General features: G+C 31.2%; 4 protein-coding genes and 1 non-coding gene across 6 annotated transcripts; 2 read left to right on the top strand and 3 right to left on the bottom strand.

The window, feature by feature from the left end:
* Positions 1–36: 36 nt before the first annotated feature.
* On the bottom strand, positions 37–2,858 carry LOC104711789 (fasciclin-like arabinogalactan protein 15). Its single transcript, XM_019229302.2, has 2 exons — positions 1,592–2,858; positions 37–251 (listed from the first exon to the last, which is right to left on the bottom strand). Exons 1-2 carry the CDS (start codon positions 2,838–2,840, stop codon positions 193–195), a joined length of 1,308 nt encoding a protein of 435 aa, XP_019084847.1. The 5' UTR covers positions 2,841–2,858; the 3' UTR covers positions 37–192.
* Positions 2,859–10,213: 7,355 nt separating this feature from the next.
* LOC109126181 (uncharacterized) lies at positions 10,214–11,169 on the bottom strand. Its single transcript, XM_019229303.2, has 2 exons — positions 10,761–11,169; positions 10,214–10,663 (listed from the first exon to the last, which is right to left on the bottom strand). Exons 1-2 carry the CDS (start codon positions 10,885–10,887, stop codon positions 10,521–10,523), a joined length of 270 nt encoding a protein of 89 aa, XP_019084848.1. The 5' UTR covers positions 10,888–11,169; the 3' UTR covers positions 10,214–10,520.
* A 3,627-nt stretch (positions 11,170–14,796) lies between these two features.
* On the top strand, positions 14,797–15,415 carry LOC104711787 (uncharacterized). The gene has a single exon (XM_010428550.3). The coding sequence runs from the start codon at positions 14,917–14,919 to the stop codon at positions 15,274–15,276; it is 360 nt and encodes a 119-aa protein (XP_010426852.1). The 5' UTR covers positions 14,797–14,916; the 3' UTR covers positions 15,277–15,415.
* Positions 15,374–18,125, bottom strand: LOC104711786 (putative sucrose-phosphatase 3b). 2 transcript variants are annotated; one of them, XM_010428548.3, is made up of 8 exons: positions 17,767–18,125; positions 17,408–17,487; positions 16,910–17,314; positions 16,619–16,813; positions 16,237–16,527; positions 15,966–16,152; positions 15,807–15,853; positions 15,374–15,717 (listed from the first exon to the last, which is right to left on the bottom strand). In XM_010428548.3, exons 2-8 carry the CDS (start codon positions 17,465–17,467, stop codon positions 15,628–15,630), a joined length of 1,275 nt encoding a protein of 424 aa, XP_010426850.2. In that variant the 5' UTR covers positions 17,468–17,487; positions 17,767–18,125; the 3' UTR covers positions 15,374–15,627. The 2 variants fall into 2 exon arrangements, with proteins under 2 accessions (XP_010426850.2, XP_010426849.2); XM_010428547.3 differs by having other exon boundaries at positions 17,687–17,904.
* Positions 15,445–15,516, top strand: TRNAC-GCA (transfer RNA cysteine (anticodon GCA)). The gene has a single exon. It is a non-coding gene; the product is annotated as a tRNA-Cys (tRNA).
* Positions 18,126–18,793: the final 668 nt, after the last annotated feature.

Here is an 18,793-nt window from a genome sequence, read left to right as displayed (position 1 = left end):
TCTTAAGCTATCCGGTTGATTGAAGTTCGGCTCAAATACTAAAACTACGATGTAACATTCTTATTGCAACGACCCACAAAAAATAATCATTTACATTATTTCTTTCTTTCTGTTCACATTTTTTTTTATCACATGTTTACAGAATTATAAAAATTCTCATGTCCGGATTCAATTTGGTCGCCTGTGAGAATCTCATTGACATGTGGGAAATTGTGATCCCAGCATTGTACATGCTACTTCCATCAATTTACCTGCAGCATAATATAAATTCAATTAGAAATTATTAATTTTCCAATCGGTTTAGTATTTATTTTGTCAGTGTGTTGAACTAACAATAGCAATAACAAGGAAGGCTAATGATTGTTTCTAACTAATGCTAAAATAAAAATATTTAGAAGAAGAAAAAAAAAAAAGTTGTTATCTTTATTAACCAATGTGACTCATATAACTCGGCTTTAGGAAAAACAAAGAAAAAGAAAACACTTTTGTTTTCATTCACTTTTTAACATGGGATTCTTCGTCGGTGGATCATTAAATAGTTATAAACTCCAAATTATATTATAATATAGTTGAAAAATAATATACATATATATATATATATATCAAAGTTTGTTAGAGAGACTTTGTCTTTATTCTCACACGTTTGTACTTTATGCCAAATCCCACTTTGTTTACTTGGTACTCTCTCGTTGAAAGACTAATTATATAATGGACTAATCACTCTTACCTTTCTATAACAATGATTTAATCATCCATATAATATGATAAGATATCACAGAACATAAGAAATTCCCAATGTTTTTAAAACCGGACCGGTAACTGAACCGGAAAAGCTTATGGGTCATGAGTCAATATGGTTCGACCGGGGTCAACCGGGTTCAATTGATTTTGATGATATTTTTATAAATAATAGGTATGGATATGTCTTCTATTTTCTTTCAATGATTATAACTATGATATAATTAGATATACCAAATAAAATACTTCAATAATCATAATGTTTTAAAAAAACCTTTAAAAGTAATAATTTCAAAATGCAACAAACTCAAAGTATAACCAGTACTAGTAAAATAGTTTAGAAATTCAAATCTAAAAGCAATAAGATAATAGTTAAGAGTGTATAACATTCAATCTTCATTATCTAAGAAACCCTACTATTACTAATTTGCTAAGAAGAAACTAGAAAAGGTAAGTAATTAAATTAATTGCACTCATTTTTACAAACAAAAAAATAGAATTCGGTTTTATCCGGTTTAATGGTTCACCGGTTTTTAGGTTTTTGGCAGGTTGATATGGTTTTTTATCGGTTCAATTTCTTTTGGGTTTTGATATTAATCCAACCCGGACATGTTACCGGTTCGCGGGTTAACGTGGTTCGACCGTCGGTCCGGTCCAGTTTTGAAAACATTGGAAATTCCCTAAGCAAATTACTTTATAACTTTATAATACTGTGTCTTAACAAAACTCAGTTACTTTTGTAATAGTGGTATGTATTTGTTAAAAATTATATAATTTGGGGTTAAAATGTCACCATCAAATAGGTAAGGACATAAATTAAAAGACTAAAAGATTTATTAAAAAAATTGATTACCTCTTCTTGGTTTAGTTGTTTTCTTGACAACCGGAGCGGCGGTTTTCTTCTCGACCGGTGTTTTTTCTTCTGGGAACAAAACGCCGTCAATCCCCTGAACCGAAATCCGACCGTCGGTATAAATATCAGGATCGAACAAATAAGCCGAACCGTCACCGTGACCGAACTTAACCGAACCATCTGCCTCCTGAGCCTCTACTTTATGAGGAAACCGGAGTGAATCGTACCGGACTTTCCCAAACCGGCGTACTGAATTATACATACTCTCTTCGGTTTGGTATTCCGGTATGATGTGGTAATACACAATTTGCTCTGAAGCTCCCGGTTCGCTTAATTGGTCTGTGGTCAACTTAGCCATAGCTTCGTCGTTCGGAGCTAAAACGGTCAAAACGTAACCTTCGGACACGAGCCGACCCATCTCGGTGGCTAAAGAAGTGAGGTTGACGAGAATGTCAGCCATTTCATTGTAGCCACCGTAATGAAGAAGCGTGTGGATGAAATCTTTAACTTGAGCCTCTCCGTCGAAATGGTGACGAGGTCCACCGGGTCCTGGTGCCGGAGCCGGAGCTAGCGACGGACCGGGTGACATTGCATCGTAAATCGGGAGAACCGGTGGAGCTCCGGCCGGAACTGGAACGGGTTTTTTCTTGAGACGGTGAGTTCTCGGGTCAACCTCAGGTGCTCCTTCCGGTAACACGGCGGCGATAGAACGGAGACTACGACGGCGGTTGAAATCTTCTTGAACAGAACGTGGGATTAAAAGACGCTCGATTCCGTGGATGACTCCGTCGGGTCGGGTTAAATCGTCGGGTTTGGTAATCACAGCGGAGTTGACTTTTCCGTTGGTGAAGTAGAGGTGGTCGTTGGAGAGAGTACGGTGGCTGACGACGGCGGAAGAGAACTGATGAGGAGAAGTGATTCTTTTGGGAAGAATGTGAAACATTAATAAAGATTGTAAAGATTTGAGGTTCTTTGGTTGGAGCAAGAAAGATTTGAATTCAGGATCAAGATTCTTCTCCAAGGCATCGTTGCGAGGAGCAAAGATTGTGATGTTGTGTTGACCAACGGCTTCTTCTAAGGTTTGAAGGAGAAGAGCTTTCTCCACGAGCTCTGCTAGTTCTGTGTAGTGTGAGTCAAGAAGAGCTACGAGTACCGAGTTTGAGTTTATTTGACCCGACACGGGTTTCTCGGGTAATGCGGTGGTGGTAATGGAGAAAGTGATGAGGAGGAGGAAGAAGAGACCTTCCATGGTGATGGTGGTGTGGAGATGAAAGTGTCGGCGAAATGAAGAATGGTTTTCTTGAGTTTTTATTTTTGGGTTTGTTGAATAAAGGAGGAGAGATTGATATGGTGATGTGATTAAAAGTGATTGTGATGTTTCTTCTTCCTATTTTTATTTTTATTTTTATATTATAAATTAATTCGTGTTTCATTTTCTTATTAATTATGTAATGGTTTTTTGGGTGGGCGGGTTTTAATGCTTTCACTATTTATTCTACGTATTTATTTACAAATTTTGGGGGTCTACACGTTGGAAATAAAATTTATGGTGACGCAAAATATAAAACTTGAAGCCAAGAGTTCAGCTTTTTAAGGGAACAGCTCAGCTGTGTCTTTGTAATTTGAGCTTCGTGTGTGTCGGTTACTCGAATGCACACCATTCACGTTGCCTTCAAGTCAAATACTTTCCGTTTTCGTCTTTTTATTGTAACAGTATCAAACAATTGTCTTAAGGAAATGTTTTGATTTCGTAAACCGCAATGTTATGAATTCATTTCGTCACCACCACTCACCATGATGGATAAATTGCTAATTATAGTTGGTTCGTACTACTAGTAAAACATAAATGAATTCGCTTAAGATATGAAAGATGTGCTTAATATTGTCCACTATTTTATGAGTTAAAAGCACTAAACATTATTACTAGTGTTATACTATTAAAGAAAGACAAAAAGAAAAAGAAAAAAAGAGAGATCACGGGCATATCAAACAAAGTGTCGGTGTGACAGTCAAAACTCGGAAGGAATTAGCATGAAAATAATCACTGATAATTACTATTATATGTTTAAGTACCTTACAGAGTATAGTTTTTAAATATGATAGTGAATGCTAGCCGCCTGAACTAATATTTCCTTATTATTAAGTATGAAGCGACACTTATAAAACACAATCCCCTCTCAAAAAATTCTATACAGACGGAGAATTATTATCTTTCCAAATCATTGATTTTAATGTTTTGTTTGTTAGAAAACAAAGAGTCCTCGCCGGTGATCTTTCTAATAACTCAAATGTTCAAGTTGGCAAATCATTCAATCTAGATCTAAACTGTTTTTTTCTTTCTTTTCTTTGGAATTTATTTATAGATATGAATTATAATCGTATATATATGTTCAAATTTAACAATTTTTATTTTTTCGTTTTAGTCAGGAAGTCGTTTGTATATACGCTACAACAAGAAAAACTATGCTTGCGTTTAGAATTTGTAAGACTATTTTATTATTAAATTTAACATATAAGCGTAAACGCAAAATGGTAAAAATTGTATACGAAATGATTTAAGTTATAATCGATCTTTTGTAAACTTAGAAAACATAGTAAATATAGAAAGAAAAAATTCAACAGGTTTGATTCAACTTGAAACTTCTCCCAATCCCATAACTATGAACGCTGCCCAAGTAGAATTCGTTTCTTGGATAATGTATTAATGTATTAGACTTCTTGTTGTTAATTCACGACAAACCAACCAGAGCATAGCAAAACAAACAGTGTTGTATATCAATAGTCTCAAGATGTACATGTTTGTAAATTGTAAAAGTATAAATAAATTATAACTTGTTGGTAAATTTTCTGGTTTTATTTCCTTCCTTAATTATAATGGGACAATGACAAACAACAAGATTTCGGGTTGGAACACCCTGGATGAACTTGAGAAAGGCACTAGGATTAGAAAGAAAAAGTTTGGAATAACAACATATGAGGGTTTCTTTGAATTCAGGATTACATAAATTGTCTTGCATGTTGGTCAAGATTATAGATGGATTTTAATTAGGGACTATATAAATTGTCATTGCTGAAGAAAAAAAACTAGGATTGTGTGCAACAACGTTATTTTTACAACATAAATTGTGTAAGTGAATTCTTTTTTATATATAACTAGAATTTGTACCCGCGCAAGCGTGGGATTTTAATTTAAATCTTTTCTATTAATATGAATTCTTGAACTCGAATATAATCATTCAAAGTTTTGAGGGTAAATCTTTATAAATATATGTCATGTGGTAATATTAGGAAAAATAAACGACATTGATGACCACTTCAAAATCTTTTAACATTAAAAGAGTTTATTTCTTATTCATATATTTCATTAAAAACATTTTTAAAAGCTTTGATGTTGATCGATTGTTGATCTAATTGTATATATTATTTATGATTAGATGTTGATACTAACATAACATTATTTCGTATAAATTTGAATATACCGAATCTCATGAATATTGCTTAAAGGTAAAATATAATATCATATCGTTATAACATCTTTACCGAGCTTGCTTTACCCATCAAAATAATTGCAACGTACCATAATGACCAATTCATGAAAGTGCATATCTTATCCCACTTTCCATGATTATATGGCCAAACTGTTACACCTGACTTGGAATCTAATAATGTATGTCATTTATTTTTCTACAAACTCATTCGTTTCACACAATTAATGAGATGTCATAGATTTTAATTTAGTCATGTGTGATTGTGTATTTTTTACTAATTTATTTTCAAACACTTTTAACTTTAATTCTTTCGTCATTATTGATGATGCACTTCTTTTGACATCTACTTTTTTCCACCTTCGATTGGATCACACATAATACATATTAGACTGTAAAATGATTTTCAAGATATATTATAACTATTTTCTCTTTAATTACTATATTTCAATACTTAAATTTGGATTAGAACCATTTGATTCAATTGACGAAACATCAATTTTTTTTCCTTTTTGATTATGTTATAAAATAATATTTCAATTTTAATTTTATTTTTTCCTGTTTAAAATTTTATAAATACAATTACAGAATTTTTTTATTCTACCATAATTTTAAATTTTACTTCCATACCACAACTCAATAATACACAATTACATAATTTTTATTTATTCTACCATAAATTTAAAATTTACTTCCATTCTAAAACTCAATAATACATTTATAATTTTCATTATTTATCAGTTTAATTGAAAATTTTAATTATACTATTACCACTGATAAAAAATTATAGTATTGTTTTCTTATTTTAATATTTTATTTATTTAACTAATTATATTTATTTTTAAACTTTCTATTAATTATAATTGACAGAAATACGCGCTAAATGAATATTTTAAATTTATTTTAAAGTAAAAAAAAAATTGCTTAGGTGGATGTTTTCATAGTTTGAAATGATGATATATAATTACATGATCAATGGAGATTCTAATCATAGATCTTGTCTTCTTGCTAAGAAAATATTTTATTTTTCTCTTATAATTATGTGGATTAACCATATGATGCACGTATATGTAAAAGAACTAAGCATAAATGATAAATGAAAGAAAATTAGGTACGAATAGGTAATAATATTATTCCAAATTCACTGTTTTACTTCATATATATATATATATATCGGGTAAATGCTCTATTCTTTTCTTTCGTTTTTTTATGGTTGAATAATAAAATTAGAGTTTAATTCACACCGCTGAATTTTGGATGAAATATTATTAGGTTGAATCCACATGATTTAAAAATAGTGTTGGGCCTACAGATTTTGGATGAAATAGTGTTGGGTCTACAGATTTTGGATGAAATAGTGCTGGGTCTACAAATTTTAGATTAAATCTAGTGGATCAGTTTGTTATAATTGTTTAAATGCCTTATTAAAATCTGTAAAATCTGTAAGGCCCATAAAAATTAAAGAGGTAGTGGCTGATGTGGCTTCACCATGAGTGAGTAAAGTGAACTTTATATATATAGATTAAGGGGGTGTTATTGAACAAGGATTTTAATAGATTTCAATTATTAGTGGATTTTAGAATTCAAAACTTTTCTAATTCATTTAACGTGATATTGTTGTCATTATTAGTGGATTTGAATGACATTACTAATGGATTTGAAAGTCATTAGATTTTATTATTTTTGAAGTTAGATAAAAATAAAATAAATTACTCATAATTATATCAAATAAAACAAAAATATGTCCCGGCAATATTTTCTGGTTTTGTCGATCTGAGTTGGAGATCTGATTGGGGTTTCTTCTTGATTTATGGTGGTGGATCTCTGCTGGAGACTCTTGTTGTTTGATTCAGCTGTTAAGAGTTTTGATTTTTTGGATCTGAGATGGAAAATCAATCTTTTAGGGTTTTCTTTCTATGTGATTTCTCCTCTGTTCTTCAATCAAATGAAACAAAACAAGAGGAACAAACATCTTCAATCAAAATGAAACCAGAGATATAAGAAAAACCAGTGAAATTGTGTAAACAGTTAATTTGATAGGCAGAATCAGATCTGAGGATCTGCAAACTGTGTCAAACCCTAAAATGAAAGATCACAGTGGTCTTTTGGCCATAACTATATTTTATTTCTTAATTCTTAGATTAATCTCTTGAATCAATTTTGAAAAAAGAGAGAAAGATAAAAAGATTGAAATACTTGAAAAATATGTGGGATTGTGTTTGTTCATCTTTTTGAAGTGAAATACGTTGAAATCTAAAATAACACCAAATCCAATGGACATTGAATAACAGTGTTTTTAAAGAATTCTAAAATCCATCAAATAAATCCATAATCCAATAACAACAGATTTTAATGTACTTTTTTAAATACCTAATTGAATAATACTGGATTCCAAAATACATCAAATTCTTTTAAAATCCATTATTCAATAACAGCCCCTAAGACTTCATGGGAATAAGTCTACTATAGTGTTTACCGTTTACGCCAAGCCTTAGTTAAGACTTAAGACTTAAGAGTAGGCATTGCTTCTATTACATGCCGTACAACTAGAAAACGGCGACGTTTCGCTGACCGTTAGATTCTTCGTCGCCTTCAAACATATACTTTGTTTTGAAGCTTGGTGATCAAACTTCAAAGTCATGAATGTGTTTTACTATATTGATGACTTGTGTTAGATTTTTTCCAATTAGTCAAAATGTTGTTTTATCAAAAAAAAAATTTAAGTGAAAATATTGAAAGATGAATCTAAACATTTCTTTTGAAGTCAAGAATAAAATAAGCCAACTAATCAATTTTAAAAAGATAATAAACGTGTCTCCAAATAGGTTATACTGATCAATAATTTATTTACTCATGACCAGATATTTTTTCAAAAATTTAAAATAGCTGTTTCATTAAAACTTGCCAAGTAACCCGTGACCTGCATGAGTATCTCTTCGAACTCATTATTTCAAATAGACAATAGTACGTTTCCTGAATACTCATTTTCTTCAACTGTGCATCTCTGTAAATTACATATAATTTTGAGGAAATTTTATACTATTTATTTTATAGAAGCTTTGCTATAAATCGTATAATTAATAGATTTCCAGACTATATGCCTATATTGCTAGCTAGAACTTTTACAAGTCTTGGATTCAAACCGTACAATCTACATATACAAGCAATCAGATCAGTGGTTCAACATTTATCATATGTTAGATCATCCAAATTTGTGAATATAGTTCATAGTTGTGTTCTCCCAGTAAATTTTGCTATGTCAGTAAGTAGTATAAAAGAATGTGACAGATGAAAAGAAACGAAAAGAAGAAGAAACTGCTTTGGAAACTTCTCTGTTAGATAGTATTTGGTCAATCTTTTGATACGGAAGATCTTACAAATTAAATTCAATATTAGATGCGAATTCTCAATAAAGCTCTTTTATTTGTCTTTCTTTTGGACAACAATATGATTGTTCCATACTGTATGCTTAATAAATTATTCGAATTTTTTTTAAAAATATACGCCTATAAAAATTTGATGCGTGATATTTTTATGGATCGTGGCATTTAATAGACCAACATACATTTATATTTCAGACAGCTAGTTGGTCTATGATCTGGACACATGCACGTAATAAAACTCAAAGACAAACTGAAAAATAATAAAAACTGCATAAGTGCATAACACTAATTTTAGTCACTGGAGTATACTGTTTCCTCTCTATTTAACCTAGAACATAAATTTTAAATATGGCATATCCAGTAATCCAGATGTGTTAGACATATGACATATCTAAGTCAAGTCATCTTCTACTCTTTGCTGGCATGCATGAGCGGTGACAATTGTATAGTAAACAAACTTTTGCTACATTATTACAAACTTAATACAAAAAAAAATATTTCAATATATAGCTGAAGTAGAAACATGTATGTTTAATTAGGTTAATAAAAATATAATTATAGTCTTCTTCTTCATGAATAAAACAAAACTGTTGATAAAAGAGAAGCTAAGCTTCATAAAATACACACACAAGAGAAATGGTTTCCAAAACATTGGGCCGTAAGTGACTTAAAATACCCATCATCGGCCCACTAGATACATGCCTTGTAAAAAACATGTTCATGGCCATAAACAAACAAACATGATTATGAGTTTATATGACTTGTAAATACGACAAAGGTTAAGTGAACTCCTTTCTTAACGAGAATAAGAACCTTCTGTTCTTTACACTCTGTTTATGTCGTCATCCTCACTTTACATTCTCATTGCAAATAGTAGTATACTACATTATAAGATCTTGTTGGATAAAATATGCATGTCGTCACGTTGTAATCGTCAGAAGATTAATTATATTTAAAAAAATCAAAATGACCAATTCCATACTCTCGTAAGCCAAATTTAATTTGGCCAGTGACCCTTCGGGAGTTGTTCACCATAACCTTCCCATTAATTTAAAATAAACACGTTTCTAACAAATTGGTTATTTTAAATCCCAAATCTTTGAAAAGGATCTTTAATGTTTAATACACTCCCAACTCCCAAGTCTTAAAGGTTCTGCTGTGGCTTTGCTTCAGAAAACTTATTAGTAGCATAAACTTGACTTTGTGATATTGCTTTCATACGTTACTTGCAAAGATAAGTTAAAGTATATAATTAACCTTGTTTTGTAGTTAACTGATTTATAAGGTATACTTGCTTCAGTATTAAAATTTGTGGTGAAGGTTTAAGTTTAACTTTAATTCTCGTCTTCTTTTGATTTTAAAAAATCTTTGAATCCAGGAAAATTATGTAAAAGTAAAACAGTAAATTACTAACTGAATAGAGAAAAGTTATGTTTGACTATCAATCAATCAGATTGGGAGTTTGCGCAATATGGAAGGAGAAAGAAAAAAGCTAAGTTGAGTGAGATAAAGGTTTTAGTAACAACACTAGATAAAAAATAAAATCATCAATTTTAAATTCAAAGTAAAGGATCTAAATATATAGTATTAATTACGTCACCAAACATAATAGTAATAGTTAATGTAAAAAAACAATCATAATGGAAAAAGTTGTAATTAAAGAGCCAGCACAACATATTCCATACAGATTACAGTGTTGTATTGAATGGTAAACCCTTTAATTAAGGATTAAGCTAAAATCACAGAACAGATGATTTAAGAACAATATATGTAAATTAGCAATCACAATTTGTATTTACACAAAACAATTTATTTACAAGTAAGAAACCCCTCAAGAAAATTTAAAAATAAGAAAAAGAATTGACCCCTGGGGAAGAAGACTTGATGAAGGTTCCTTTTTTCCCCCAGATTCAGATTCAGATTCAGATTCATATATGAGAAAAAATAAAAATAAAAATCGGAAATTAAATTACGAGTTTTTTTTTCTTTTCTAAATCACAAAACCCCAAAATGAATAATTTACATAATTGTACCAAAAAAAAAACAAAAACCTTTAGAAAATCAAATAGTTGCCGCCAACTTGGAATTGGACGATTTGGATTTGGAAGAGTGTCTACGGCGATACTCTTTGTTATTCCCCGAAGGCTCAACCACATCCGCCGCGAATCTCACCTTCTTCTTCATCACCACATTTTTCTTCGATCCTGTCACCCATTAACCCCAAAAAAACAAAACAACGATTCAAATTTCACGATCGGTTTTGAAAAAGAAAGAGATCGAGAGAGAGAATGGCGGACGTACGGATTTCGAAATCGAACTTATCCATGTAATCGGAGAGAAGACGCTTGTGAAATTGACTCGCTAAGAAGACAACGCTTCCCGAGATGGCGAATACCGCCATGAAACCTAATGAACTCTCCATAGACATATCTTTTTAAGGGGTTTTATTATTACAAAATCTTCTTCTGTGTAAAATTGGTTAAAAATATGGGGCGATCGATCTGAATTGCTCCGGTAAAAAAGGTAATAATTTAATGAGAAAGAGAGAAGAAGAAGGAGGAGGTGATGGGATCAGGGGACATGATCGGAGAAGAGAGACGAAGAAGGAGAGTGGAAGACAGAAACGGAAGAACCATTTCAAAATAAAAAAAAAAAATTACAGAGAGGAGGAGGATTGACAAAGGACGAGAGAAGAGATATCGTGGTTTTATTAAATTTATACACACAAGACACAACACAACACAGCCTTTTTTAAAACTTGTTTTTTTTTTTTTTTTTTTTTTTTTTTTTTTTAAATTTCTTTTAAAGTAGTATTTGGTCAACAAAAATAAAACTCTTTTTTTTTTTTCAAAAGGAGACCATTTGATACAGTCGATGCGTCATAAATATACAACTAAATCCAACTTATTAACTACTTCCAAATTTGTTTTCATATAATTTTTTGGAATATTATCTATCACTATACATATAACTTTTTTTTTTTTTTTATGTTAATAGCTTGTATTATGCATTCGAAAAATGACAAATTGACAATATTAACACAAATCAAACTTCATATCAAACTATCAACTTTTCAAGTTCTTTGAATTTGCAAATTGTATAATTCGTATTTTTCTAGTTTAATGGGAATTATTATTCTCTTGGTTAAAAAGAGCAATTATTCCCTTTGAAAAAGTAAGACATTTTTTCAACTTTAGAATTTTCTTTAAACAAGATTTCCACACAATATAAGTATTAAACTATACATAATTAGGTCTTCCTCTAAACTTTTCATTTTGCCTTTTTTTTTTTCTTACCTTTAAATTTTTGGGATAAGGCGGGAATCCTCTAAAAAAACTATATATATATATATATATATATTTTAATGTACATATATTAATTTATATTTTGTTTTCTTTCTACCATCAACTTGCTTTTTTTTTTTGGTCCCATTAGTGACATTTATTTGGAAACACAAAAAAATAATTAAAACCAGAAGCTTGTACAAAATGAGATAGATATAGAATAAGTCTATAACTGTCAAGTCTTATATACTCTAGAATGTTTTCATATTTTGTCCAATGAGTGAAGGTAAGGAAGTGTGCTTTCTATATAAAAAAAAAACAAAAATCATATGATTTTTCAATAAGGATAACATAAAAATAAAAGCCAAGATAGGGAGATATGGTTTGGTTTTTGAGATGTGGTTCCAACAACCTCTATAACGGGTTTACTGACAGGTGGGTGGGTTCGTTCTGATTTTTTTTTTTTTTTTTTTTTTCCTTTTTCTTTTCAAACTTGTCTGTTTGGGAAAAATTAAAAATATATGAACTAGAGAAAATAAAATAATTTTTTATTATGACATATAACGGCCCTGATTGGTAGGCTACTTTTAAGACTTTAAATTTTTTTAAAGTCATGACAGTCATTTTTTTACCAATCAGGCTTTTTTGGCTTTTAATTTTTTTAAAGTTTTAAAAGTCACTTTTTTTTTCTCTTCCTTGTTTTCCTTTCTTTTTTAAAGCGTCAAATTCATGCTTTAAAACAAAACAATTTTTAAAGCATTCTTTTTTTTCACCCTTTTATATTTAAAAGCTCTTCAAAAGTATATATAAATATTTTATATACTTTATTTTTATAAATTAATTATTTTCATTTTTTTCTCTTTTTTAAGACCCATTTCAATAATAAATTTTATTTTTTCATCATCATCACTAATAATATTATAAAAGAGTTTATGAAATTCATCATTAATAAGAGAATAACATTCAAACAATGCATTGATTAGTGGTTAATAGATTTTTGACTAGTTTTTATAAATTAATGAATTATTCTAGATTTTTGTGACTAGATTTTTGACTAGTTTTTATATATTTTATTTTTATAAATTAATTATTCTCATTTTTTTCTCTTTTTTTAAGACCCATTTCAATAAGAGAATTTGTTAAAAATGCCCCTTTTGATATACTCCTTTTCAAAAATACCCTCTTTTCTGGCCATTTTTATTTATGCCCTCTTTTAATTTTTAATGACTATTTTACCCTTAGATGAAAATTATTTTATTCAATAAAAAGAAAAACAAAATTTTCCCGCCAAAAAATTTCCGACATATTTTCCCGCCAAAAATTTTTCATAAAAATTTTCCCGCCAAAAATTTTTTTGTCAAAAAACTTTTGATAAAAAATTTCGAAAAAAAAAATTTTCCCGCCAAAATTTTTCCCGCCAAAAAAAATTTACAAGATTTTTTAAAGAGTTTTAAAAGGTTTTTTAAACAACTTGTAAACGCTTTTACAAGATTTTTAAAAGGTTTTTAAAAGGTTTTAAAAGGTTTTTAAAAGGTTTTTAAAAGGTTTTCAAATGGTTTTTAAAAGGATTTTTAAAAGGTTTTTAAACACCTTCTAAACCCTTTTACAATGTTTTTAAAAACCTTGTAAAAGTTTTTATAAAATTTTTAAAAGGTTTTTAAACACCTTTTAAATGCTTTTAAAAAGTTTTTAAAAGCGTTTACAAGGTGTTTAAAAACCTTTTAAAGCATTTACAAGGTTTTTAAAAGCGTTTACAATGTGTTTAAAAACCTTTTAAAAACCTTGTAAACGCTTTTAAAAGTTTTTTAAAAGCATTTACAAGGTTTTTAAAAGGTATAAATTTCAATATTTTTGGCGGGAAAATTTTTCGGGAAAATTTTTCGATTTTGGCGGGAAAAAAAATTTTGGCGGGAAATTTTTTTGGCGAGAAAATATTTTCGATTTTGATGACTGTACATTCTTGCTGTCACTCAAAAAGGGTAATTTGGTCATTTTGTATATAAAGAGGGGTAGTTTTAAAAATTGTCAACATGAAGGGGTATTTTTAAAAAGAGATATGGAAAAAGGGGCATTTTTGAGAATGCCCCATTCAATAATAAATTTTATTTTTTCATCATCAGCACTAATAATACTATAAAAGAGTTTATGAAATTCATCATTAATAAGAGAATAACATTCAAACAATGCATTGACTAGTTTTTTTTTTTGCATTATTTAAAATTTAATAAGTTAATAAATTAATGTCTACAACTTCAATTATTTATTTCTTATTCTTATAGTTGTTTGTTTTAATTAGTTTTCAAACAAAATTTCATATATGATTGATTTATATTTTTTAAAATTTTAATTTATCATTAATAAAATTTATTTTGTCATTAAAATGTTATATAAATTAATTTTTGACATAATATATATTTATTATTAATATTTATAATAATAATAAAAATAACAGCTACAGCTTTAAAAGTTGTTGGTAAACAATCAGATTTTAACAGTTAAAGTTTCTACAGTCAAAGCATCTACAGCCAAATTCTCTACCGCTAAAATTTTAAAGTCAAAATCTTTACAGCCAAAAGTAACAGCCGTTACCAATCAGGGCCAACATAATCGATTGCTATTTTAGTATATATTTTTTTTTTTGCTTCAGTTAGATAAATTAAAAAATAAATATTGGATCAACATTTGAATCGGTTTAATTTTGTCAACTAGTTGAACCGGTTTCTAAGTCTAATGTTCTGGTTTGAGGTGTATTGCATCGGTTCGTTACAATAACAATTCACAAACTAAATGACCTAAATAAATTTAGGGATAAGTTGGGTTATTTGCATCACTCGAGTTTTTCATTAGAGAAGGGTTATAAAGAGGCCGAGGCCTTCTATAAATTTACTCGAAGCGATTTTTTTGGGGCGTAGTTTTCCTTAAGCTTATCTCGTCGATTCTAGGGTTTCTAGCCTTCTTTTGTTCCACGACTGCTTGAGTTTCACGTTTTGATTTGTTACGGACTGTCATTGACTCTGCCTTGTACACGGAGAGAAACGTCGGTTTGTTCAGCTCCGTAATAAGCACTAGCTATTTCGAGGAAGGTACACAGAGACTGGGTGGGAGCAGAGACAAATATTCAAAGGAGGATAAAAACAGAAAAGTCTCAAAATAGTGAAAACGTGTCCAACGTTATGGGCGAGTCCTCTGGATCAAGCAATTCATCGGCTGCTATCGATTCTTCTAACATTGGTTTTCAGCTCCTAAAGAAGCATGGCTGGAAGGAAGGTACTGGTCTTGGAATCGCTGAACAAGGTATATTGGTGCCTATACAAGCAGAGCCAAAACATAACAAACAAGGACTAGGATCTAAAAAACCAGCTAAGAGAAAAGCGGCGGCACAGCCTCGGGTTACAGATTCTGAAGAAGTATCAAAGACGACGAACAAGAAACTCTCTAAGAAATTGCGGAAGACGATCGAGCACGAAAAACTTTTAGCAGAAAAAGAATTTGAACGAGCCTTCCGCATGGAGTTCTGGCCTGATAATGTATAACTATATCTTCTCATTATTTTGTTCTAGTTTACCTTAGAGATATTCCAATAGCTTATTTTTGTACTGCATAATCTGAAATACTCTGTTTCCTATGGCCTTTTTCTATGAAAAATACGAGGTTTATAAGTTTAAAGTTAAATGGTTTTAGATAGCCAAGTGTACAACAATGGGTCCATAGCTCAGTGGTAGAGCATTTGACTGCAGATCAAGAGGTCACCGGTTCGAACCCGGTTGGGCTTTCTTTAAAGATTACCAAAAAAAAGTTCAAAACTTATATATGGGGAAAGGGAAGACAAATCTTGAAGAATGTTCATACCATATAAGAAAGAGAAGAACAGTCTCCAAAAATATTCAGAGAATCCAACGACTGTTATCATCATCCTTCACCTCTGAGTCCTCTGACCATATCTGCTTCACCTTCTCCCACACTAAATCTCCTCCCTGCAGAGATTCCAAATCATTTTTTTCTTTCATTCATCTGTTCAAGATACTAAAAATCATAGCTCATTTGAATAGTAAGAATCTGATACCTTTGAAGTGAATTCAACAGTTGTTGTGCAGCATTTACGTTCATCCTCTGCCAATAAAAAAACAAACAATCAAAGTTAGTATTTAAAAATCATAGAACTTGTTCATATCAGTCATCATCAAAGATCATATTGCAAAAATATAATGCCGTCTTTTCTTACCACATTGTTCCCACTTAGCAAACTTCACTATACATTTCTCAGGAGTGTTGTCCATTACCAGAACCTGATCTACCCAAACCCAAAATTTCTTCCCTCTTTTGTCACCATAACACTTCTGTAGCTCATCAATGGTGTCTCTCAGAGATTTCTCAGCACCTGATGGATGTACAAAGACAGCACTTTGGTGCTGAGAATTGTTACAAAGAAAAAGATAGGAGTTAGTCCGGTGGAGACATAAATATAGATTCCATTTTGCATCAAAGTTACTCACACATGACTCTTTGAAGCTGGATACGTAAGTCTCATAGTTCTTGATCTCACCGCGTCTCAATCTCTCGTAGAACAAGTAAAACCTCACAACCTCTTGACCAGGATTCCCAACATCCCTCTTAAGTTTCAAGAATTCAGAAACATCTCTTGGAGAAAGATTTGGACCAAGCTTAAAATGACCAATGGCTTGAATAATCCCATCCGCACACCTCTCTGTCGAATGTATAACCTTTGGATTGTTCAAAGCATTTTCAGAACGCCACTTCAATAGCTCTTCTTGTGAATTACTCACCTTCACAATGCACATTGACAAGAACAAGTCAGATTCTTTAATTAAGAATGAAGAGATCGTGATGACTGATGAGTTAACATTAGTACATTACCATGACACCGTGAACATCAGGAATGCTAAATAGTTCAGCATCGTGTTCAGAGTCACCACAAGCAAGAGTATTAACCGGGAATATTCCTTCAGTCTGCAGCTTCTTGAGCAGATACTCGAGAGCTTCTCCTTTACCTGCACCTCGCGGTATAACATCCACGTTCTTTCCCCAACTGTAAATTATCTTAACATCCAACTGTAAAAAATTAAAGTAAATACATTACCTTTCAAGTAACAAAGATCCCACAAGAATTAGAAAACACAAAAAAAGATACAAGTATAAACACTTAACGCCACGTTTCTCCAGCAATTGTGATAGTTCCTTGGTCAATGCCTCACCTTTACCTTCATCAATGTAAAAGCTGACCTTGTGTAGCCTCTGCTCAGTTTTTGGCTGAAGAGTTAACTCAGGGAACTTTTTAGTTTCTTCCAAGACTATTTCCCTGTTCCATTTATCACTGTTCAAAGTTTCAACCCAAGCGTGGTCAGGAACCATGGAGTTACCAAACGCTATCTCGGTTCCTATTGATGTAATGATGATATCAGGGGTCAACAAAGGTTTCTCTTTTCTCAAATCTTTGTAAAGAATTGGTGATCTTGCTGTTGAGAATACTAAAAGAGAGTCACGGCGATAAGCATCTTCCCACAATGAATTGAACCTGAGAAGAGAGAGGTTCTCATGATCTTGATGATCAACCTGTCAAAACGTGAAAATCACATCAAGAATCCTATTTATTTCATTTGGCTGAAGAAAAAACAAAGAGAGAGTTACAGAACCATCTCCTCCTACCATGGTATGATCAAGGTCTGAGACAATCATGAGAGGTGGATGAGAAATCAAACGCTCCATAGGTACTATATTACTCTGTCCTGTACAGAGGCAAGAGGGTTTTGGCATATGGGTTTTGTTCTTTTAACATTCAAACAATTGGTAAAGAAGAGAGCAAAACAAAAGCAGATAAAGAGCAGGACAAGATTCTATTTACTACAAGTTGAGATAAAATGTAGATTCTATAACTCATGTCTAAACCCAGTTCAATAACAGATTAAAAAAATTCGATTTTGATACCAATTCCAAGCATCAAACAACATGAAAGCCCCCATCAAAACGTTTCTAAGTGAGGAGATGAGTGAGAAGGATCAGAAAACCTTGTGTAAATCGCTTCTTCTTCTTCTTCTGCAAGTTGAGAGAAACGAGAAAAAAGGTTCTCTTTTTTTTTTTTGTTTTTGGTTTTTGTTCTTTTGTTTGCTTTCCGGAGAAGAAGAAGGAGAAGGAGAGAATAACACTCACACACACTATTCCGCGTGTTGGACATATAGCGATAGTTCAAGGACCACGTAGTTAATGCCGCCCCATCCACCCATAAAGCAAAGATCAACGGTCAGGATCATTCGAGCATTAAAAAGAGGAAAGAATATTTGTTTCTCTTGTTCGTTTCTGTTTAGTTCAGAGTATCTGCAATAGAAAGATTGGGTCTTTTCAACTCCCAAGTCAAAAATATTCTTTTAATAGACAATGTTTAAAATTTTAGGTTTCTTTAAAGATAGTGAACATATTGAGGTTGTGATAATTGTGTCTACTAAAACTTGTGGGCAGTTTCTTAAAGCATAGTAGTAGTATTACTTTAAAGCATAGTAGTAGTATTATTTTATTTATTAGAAACAGTGTTCAAGAAAGCGGTTTAGGCGGCTGCCTAGGCGCCGTTTAGGCGCTAGGCGCTCAACAGACGCCTAGATGACCGTCTAGACCACCTAAAATCACAGTATTATTTTAATATATATTTTTAATTTTTAACTACATATATCTAAAGTTTTAAGGTTTATATTCATATACATATATATATATAAATGTTCCTATTTTATTCATCTAAATTAAATAAATGCATTTTTATAATTTTAGTTTATGATTTATTTTTTGAATTCCTTCTAACATATATTTTTACATAATTTCATATATAATATTATATATATAATGTTTTATATTATAAACGCCTAAACCGCCTAAAAACGCCTAAATTCTGACTAAGCGTTCTAGGCGTTAGGCATTGGATCACCGCCCAGCGCTTTCTTGAACACTGCTTAGAAATTATTATACCCTTGGGAATATGTGGGGGAGACGATTTTAAAAAGTTCACAATTTAAAGTCTATTAACATAATAACTACATTAAAGCTTAT

This window comes from Camelina sativa, chromosome 9 (genome assembly GCF_030686135.1).
Source record: "Camelina sativa cultivar CO46 ecotype springtype chromosome 9, ASM3068613v1".
In the NCBI taxonomy this organism is placed as follows: domain Eukaryota; kingdom Viridiplantae; phylum Streptophyta; class Magnoliopsida; order Brassicales; family Brassicaceae; genus Camelina; species Camelina sativa.
The sequence above is the reverse complement of the archived record's forward strand: the minus strand, read 5'-3'. Positions and strand labels throughout refer to the sequence as shown.

Excerpts from the sequence above, each read along its gene's own strand:
- LOC104711789 (XM_019229302.2), bottom strand. The coding sequence starts at position 2,840 with ATGGAAGGTCTCTTCTTCCTCCTCCTCATCACTTTCTCCATTACCACC. Across the intron at positions 252-1,591 it reads AACAACTAAACCAAGAAGAG|GTAAATTGATGGAAGTAGCA; the intron begins GTAATCAATTTT and ends ATTATGCTGCAG.
- LOC109126181 (XM_019229303.2), bottom strand. The coding sequence starts at position 10,887 with ATGTCTATGGAGAGTTCATTAGGTTTCATGGCGGTATTCGCCATCTCG. Across the intron at positions 10,664-10,760 it reads TAAGTTCGATTTCGAAATCC|GATCGAAGAAAAATGTGGTG; the intron begins GTACGTCCGCCA and ends AATGGGTGACAG.
- LOC104711787 (XM_010428550.3), top strand. The coding sequence starts at position 14,917 with ATGGGCGAGTCCTCTGGATCAAGCAATTCATCGGCTGCTATCGATTCT.
- LOC104711786 (XM_010428547.3), bottom strand. Across the intron at positions 17,315-17,407 it reads CAGACCTTGATCATACCATG|GTTGATCATCAAGATCATGA; the intron begins GTAGGAGGAGAT and ends ACGTTTTGACAG. Across the intron at positions 16,528-16,618 it reads CTGATGTTCACGGTGTCATG|GTGAGTAATTCACAAGAAGA; the intron begins GTAATGTACTAA and ends TGCATTGTGAAG.